Source organism: Dipodomys ordii, unplaced genomic scaffold, assembly GCF_000151885.1.
Source record: "Dipodomys ordii isolate 6190 unplaced genomic scaffold, Dord_2.0 Scaffold103, whole genome shotgun sequence".
Taxonomy (NCBI): domain Eukaryota; kingdom Metazoa; phylum Chordata; class Mammalia; order Rodentia; family Heteromyidae; genus Dipodomys; species Dipodomys ordii.
Window position 1 is genome coordinate 2,105,019 of NW_012267319.1, and position 6,516 is coordinate 2,111,534.

Below are 6,516 nucleotides of genomic sequence, written 5' to 3' on the forward strand. Positions count from 1 at the left end.
GGTGGTGGTGATGGTGATGATGGTGGTGGTGGTGATGGTGGTGGTGGTGATGGTGGTGGTGATGGTGATGGTGATGGTGGTGGTGATGATGGTGATGATGGTGATGGTGGTGGTGGTGGTGATAGTGATGGTGGTGGTGGTGATGGTGATGGTGATGGTGATGGTGGTGATGGTGGTGGTGATGGTGGTGATGGTGGTGATGGTGGTGGTGATGGTGATGGTGATGGTGGTGGTGATGATGGTGATGGTGATGGTGATGGTGATGGTGGTGATGGTGGTGATGATGGTGATGGTGATGATGGTAGTGATGGTGGTGATGGTGGTGGTGATGGTGGTGATGGTGGTGGTGATGATGGTGATGGTGATGGTGGTGATGGTGATGATGGTGGTGGTGGTGATGATGGTGATGATGGTGATGGTGGTGGTGGTGATGGTGATGATGGTGGTGGTGGTGATGGTGGTGGTGGTGATGGTGGTGGTGATGGTGATGGTGATGGTGGTGGTGATGATGGTGATGATGGTGGTGGTGGTGGTGATAGTGATGGTGGTGGTGGTGATGGTGATGGTGATGGTGATGGTGGTGGTGATGATGGTGATAGTGGTGGTGATGATGGTGGTGGTGATGATGGTGGTGATGATGAAAACGAATGGGAAAGTAGGAGGGAATGGAAGACAGATACAGAGAAGGGAGAGGAGGAAAAATGCCAACCACTGTGTGTACCAGGATGTCATTGTTTTTGTTGGTCATGGGGCTTGAACTCTGGGCCTGGGTGTCCTGTGGGGGTGGGCAGCAGGGTGGGTGGTGGGGCAGGGCTGCCCAGGGGTGAGAACGCAGCTCATGGTCCACGTCTCCCAGGGGACGCGCTCCGGGACAGCGGCCTCAGGGTGGCGGCCGCCTTCGCCTCCCCAGCCCTGCGCTGCGTGCAGACGGCCAGGCACATCCTGGAAGGTAGGTGGCACCCCATGGGCTGGACGACCCCCAGGCTGCAGCCCGAGGGGAGCGGAGGGGGGAGGAAGGGGAGGAGTCACAGGGGAGCCACGTCTACACAGCCCCCCACAGCCCCAGCGCCGACAGAACACCGGGGACCGAGCGCCACGCTGTCCACGCTGTCACGCTGGCCACCTCGCCCTCTCCCTGCCTGGCGCCTAGACACCCGGGAAGAGGCATTCACACCCAGAACTGGAAACCAAGGTCCCTTCAAAGTCTCTTCCCTGGCAAGGCCAGCATCTGCCAGGCTGGAGTGTGTCTGGAAGCCATCAGCCAGCCCTTCGGCAGCTTCTACCCCAGGAAGAAAGCCCCCAGTGTGGACGGCCACCGACAGGCACCTGTCCCCACGGCGGGAGGGGCCGTGCTCTGCTGTTCCAGCACACGGACTAAACGTCAGAAATAGAAGCAGCAGAACTTCACAGCAGGAGCAACTGGAATGAGGAGGAGAAAGACCAACACACGCACCAGCCCCAGCTCCTGCTCCGCCCCTAGCCCCACGCAGGGAAAGAGCCAAAGAGCCTTCCAGAGCCAGCGGGCGGGCAGAGGCCTGGCCAGGGCTCGGCTGACATCGCCGGACCGGCAGGTCCCCCTTCTTGCGTGGTCAGGACGCAGTTCCATGAGCCAGAGTCCAGCCGTGGGGAACAAAACCTGCTTTATAAGGAATCCACCCGGCACATGTGGAGCAGCAAGCAGCTTTGTGCCAGCCTCCAGCCGGGCCGTCGGGACGGCGTCACTAAGAAAGATGCCAACCGTTTTACCTCCTGAAGTGGAGGGGTGTGTGGAGATCGCACAAACCAGGGGTCATGTGACAGCAAGCACAGGCTAACCTGGAGACGGAACAAAGCTTGCTTAGAGCATCCTCATCCCCCCACCAACTCACGCATGCATGCACATCCCACATGCAAACATATACCATACACACACACACACACATATCAGTAGTACACACACACACCAGTAGTACACACACAAACACACACACACACACACACACACACACACACACACACGCCAGTAGTCCATTCAACTGCCAAGCCACACACTGCACTGGACAGACTGTGAGAAGTGGCTGGACAGTTTGCTTCTGCACAGTACTGACCTCAACCCAGGTTCGCCCAGCTTCTGTTGGCAACAGAGGACCCAGACCTGGCCATTCAGGAAGGATGGAGACACTGCTGGGTGGAATTAGAGAGAGAATAGCACACGCTGGCCTTATAACAGGACAAATCCTTCTTGGCTGTTTGTCGTAAGCCCTTCCATTTGAAGACAACATCAATGACTACGAAGAAACTCATCAGAAGGAGAAGTCCTTTTATTCCTGATGGTGTAGGGTAGATGTATCTATCAGTAATTCAACAGCTATAGTAATAAGATGCAAACTAAGTGTGAAACACATGCAGAAATGTGTGAGAGAAGGCCACGCCTCGGTCAGGCATGCTTTGTTTTTTCCTTTATCCTTCAGAACTGCTTTGGTTTCGGTCCCGGCAGGCTGTCCAGGCAGCCCAGAACACCACGAGCGGAGTGCGCTGGCTGGAACGGCCACCGGTGCTCTCCTCCCAGTGGCTTCTCTTCTCAAACCCGCAGTCCTTTTCCAGCAGGACTGCAACCCTCCTTTACCTGCTGGCCTCTGACCCATGGGGCCCCTGCAAACAGAAAGATAAGGAAGACTCTGCGAACCAGTTTTTGTTCCCAAAGAATATGGTGGAGAGTCTTGAAAATGTTTTTTTTACAATTTTTATCTGTTTTTGTCACTGTTAATTCATTATTCACATAGTCCAGTTTTTTTTTTTTAATTTTTAACAATTTTTGTTACTTTGATCTCTGGCACACAAATGAAGAGTTCCCCAGACACGGTTTTGGACAATGATAATGTTAGTGTTTCTAACACCATCTCTTGCCAGCTATTAGTGCATATACAGATGGTGATGGTGGTGGTGGTGGTGATGATGATGATGACACAGTGTGTGAATCCTGCGTTGACTCAGAAATACAAGGATTCCTCTGTCTTCCTCATGAGTCTTTCGATGTGGTTGGCCTGTTTGTCAGACACACAAGAGATGCTAACACACAAAGGTTTATCTGGATGGATTTGCTCAGTGTGTCCACCCCAGAAAGAGACCCTGGCCACACCCCTGGGAATGCTTCAATCCAACTTTCCTAGTATTGTCTCAAGCTGGGTAAGGCAGGTGCTGGTCACTGGGTCTAATGCTCTCGTTTCTAAAGGAGCTTGATCAGAGCACCCATCCCATGAGGCCCATGAAACATTCCCACACGCGTACGCTGGCGTCCCAGGCACCCTCACCCCCTTCTTCAATGATTTCTAGAGCATCACTGTTCTCACTGCATTCATTCTTAAGCACACTCTTCCTGCTGTCCCCTCCCCCTCTCTGCACACGCCTCCCCCAACCACCACCACGACAGAGCCTGCTTTACAGTCCTGTTCCCCTTCTTTCTTTAGTATCTAGTGTCATCCACATCCTTGTGGATGGCTGGGTTGTCCACACCCTCCGGGTGTGTTCATAGTCTCAGCCCAAGGGTGGAGCTGCCATGCTGGTTAAGCCTTAGCTGCATCGACGAGGATGAGCCCCAGGGAGGCCTCTGCCTGCGGCCATGGCAGAAGCCATCTCCCGACACACCCCGTGTTCCCAATCCCTGTAACTGGGCAGCTTGGGCTTCAGAAATAGCATGGCTGAGCTTCATCCCAGAATACCATTTGCCAAGAAGACAAGTCACAGTGCCGGAAGGTCCTATTTAGACTCCTGCACAGTCAGAGCTACTTGGGAAGAGCTAGCGTACGTACGTAACACCAAAGACGCTGCCATCTGTGGCCGACACTTCATTCTGTTAAACCTAGCACTCAAGCTGGAGATGACACTGAAGATCAGAGTGGAGCCCGGGATCTTTGAGTGGACCAAGTGGGAAGCCAGCAAGACCACCCCGGCCTTCATGACCCTGGAGGAGCTGAGAGACGCGAACTTCAACGTCGACGCTGACTACAGGTATGCGTTCTGTAGGGCTCCGCTCCTGGGTTCGTCTAGTTCTTGGGGAAGAAAATCGACCATGACACTTGTGGAAGATGTCGAGGGGTTTTGCTCAAGAGGCCCACCCGTTCAGTAAGGAGAAGGATGGAGCCAAACTCCACATGCAGCCCGGGAGGTGGCGTGGGAAGCGGGGACAGGCATGGTGGAGGGCATTCAGCAGTCAGGGAAGCCTTGCGAAGCCAGTCTGGTAAATGTCGCACCCCGGTCTGGCAAGGGGAAGCTAGGTCTAACAAGAACCCCAAAGAAAGTGGCCTCAGCCCCATAGGGTTTTGTCTTTTTTAACACAGAGAATAAATTCAGGCTGAGGCACAGGGTTGGATGAGAGGCTGACAGAATGATCTGGCAAAATGAAAGAGAAAGACAGCAACTAAAGGCAGTGAGACAGGAAGAAGACGACACCCCGCCTTCTAACATCAGGGGGTCGGGGCAGGGCGTGCTGTGGAACACTCCTTCGGATCAGTGTTCTCCTTTGGGTTGAGCACGTTTCCATCTTCTTGTCGTTGTAGCGTTTCAGTGTTATCATTGGCCCAAAGACAGTAAGCCTCAGGTGGATTTTTAAATCCAGGTTGTTGTGGCACTGGATCTGGTTTCTTTTTCCTTTACGGATATTTCTGTGGTCAAAGGAGTCCTTTTACCAAGTGCCCTCCTTAAGAGAAGAGCATTTCTTAAGGAACATGGACAGAGTTAGGTCGCTTTTCTACTATAAGCTACAAAGAGAAAAGTGTGCACTCTTAATCAAGCTATTTCCTTAAAATAGTGTTCATTAGGAATAGTGTTTATTCTTTTCTGTGTGCCAGTCCTGGGGCTTGAACTCAGGGCCTGGGCGCTGTCCCTGAGCTTCTTCTGTTCAAGGCTAGCGCTCTGCCCCTTGAGCTACAATGCTGCTTCCGGCTTTTTCCCTTTCATGCTTACTAGAGATGAGTCTCACAGACTTTCTTGCCTTGGCTGGCCTCAACCCACAGTCTTCAGAGCTCAGCCTCAGGAAGGGGGTCTGGGAAATGCATCCCGGGTCTGTCGGAGGGGCGTTTGTCCTCTCCCCTGCCAGCTGTGCTGCCCAGCGTGGTGTGCAGGGAGAGAGGGCTGGAGGCTCAGCACCAGCCAGCCCGGCACCAGCATGGCACACACCACTGGCTGTCCCTGTTGACCGGGCATGAGCAGTGCCAGTTGGAAGACCAACCCCCTCCCAGACACTTCAGTGTGCAATGCTGGGCTCCCAGAGGACCCCAGGGCAGCAGCCATGCCTTCTCCTCCTTTCAGGCCTGCGGTCCCCCGCAGCTCCCTCCTGCCGGCTGAGAGCTACGAGGAGTATGTGGACAGGTGCACCTTGAGTATGGGGAGGATCTTGGCCGCCTGCCCCCCAGAGGGTAAGTTCCTCCCTGGAAGGCCTGGGCCTGGCCTCTGGCAAAGAAACTAGCCCCTCTCCTAACCTACTGAGGTCCCCACCTCCCAGCCCCTACACACACAGCAGGGCATCCTGGCTCTACCTTGTGGTCACTCCAGTTCAGCTAGATCGGTGCAAACCACTCACACCCACATGCCTCAAGCCAGCCTGCAGGTAACAACGCAGGCCAGGAAGAGAGAGCAGAGCAACAGACTTCCAGGGAGAGAGGGGGTCGGGTCCCCTTCCCTGGGTCCCCCGCGACTCTCCCAACTCTCCCAGCTTGCGTAGTCCAGAACGAAGCGCACCCAGAGGAGCGGGCTTCCTGCGCCCTCCCAGCTGACGGGGCACCTGCGTCCCCGAAAGGAGAGTCCCCTTAGCCTCTGCTCCCTGGCCAGCTTTATCGCAAGCAGGAGACAGCTCAGCTATTGTGGAAGCCGGCAGATAGAAACGTCTAGAGCAGTTAGATCCGCCTGACAGGCGGCCATCGCCCCGCTGAAGCCAGTGGCTGACAGGGTCCCGGCACCCGGCCAGGGAGGGCGGAGGCCCAGACCCCTGGAACCTGCCCTGAAGCTGCCCTGCACCGCCCCAGGCTGTGCAGGCCGTGCATGCAGCGGTAATGCGTCTGCAGTCATGCACAGGTGGAGGCTAAAGTGCGCCCGAGCCCCGACCGCCATGCCCACCTCCTGCCCGGGGGTCTTGCAGGACTTGGGTATTCAGAGGTAGCTCCTTCCCCGCAACGTCAGGGCCCCCTCGCCGTGCCTGCCTTGATCGCAGGTGTCTCTTCACAGCGGGCATCATCCTCGTGGTCGGTCACGGCTCCTCACTGGACTCCTGCACCAGGCCGCTCCTCGGGCTGCCGCCCCGGGAGTATGGCGATTTTGCCCAGCTGGTGAGAAAGGTACGTCTCTTCCATGTCTCTCCGGGAGGTAGTGAAGCACCTGAAGGCACTGGCTCACCTTCCCTCTGAGAGGACGGGACACAGCCCTGGGCAGGGAAACCTGCTTCTGGGGGGGGGGGGACACAGCCCTGGGCAGGGACACCTGCTCCTGGGGGGGACAGCCCTGGGCAGGGACACCTGCTCCTGGGGGGACACAGCCCTGGGCAGG

The 6,516-nt window shown here is 55.9% G+C and overlaps 1 protein-coding gene across 3 annotated transcripts in view; it reads left to right on the top strand.

The window, feature by feature from the left end:
* Positions 1-6,516, top strand: part of Ubash3a (ubiquitin associated and SH3 domain containing A) — a 31,558-nt gene that overhangs the window by 21,024 nt on the left and 4,018 nt on the right. For 2 of the 3 annotated variants that reach the window (XM_013027410.1, XM_013027409.1), the window contains 4 exons: positions 857-949; positions 3,843-3,987; positions 5,287-5,393; positions 6,199-6,308. In XM_013027410.1, coding sequence (XP_012882864.1) covers positions 857-949; positions 3,843-3,987; positions 5,287-5,393; positions 6,199-6,308 — 455 coding nt within the window. The remainder of the gene's footprint in view (positions 1-856; positions 950-3,842; positions 3,988-5,286; positions 5,394-6,198; positions 6,309-6,516) is intronic. The other variant, XM_013027411.1, reaches the window with a different exon arrangement.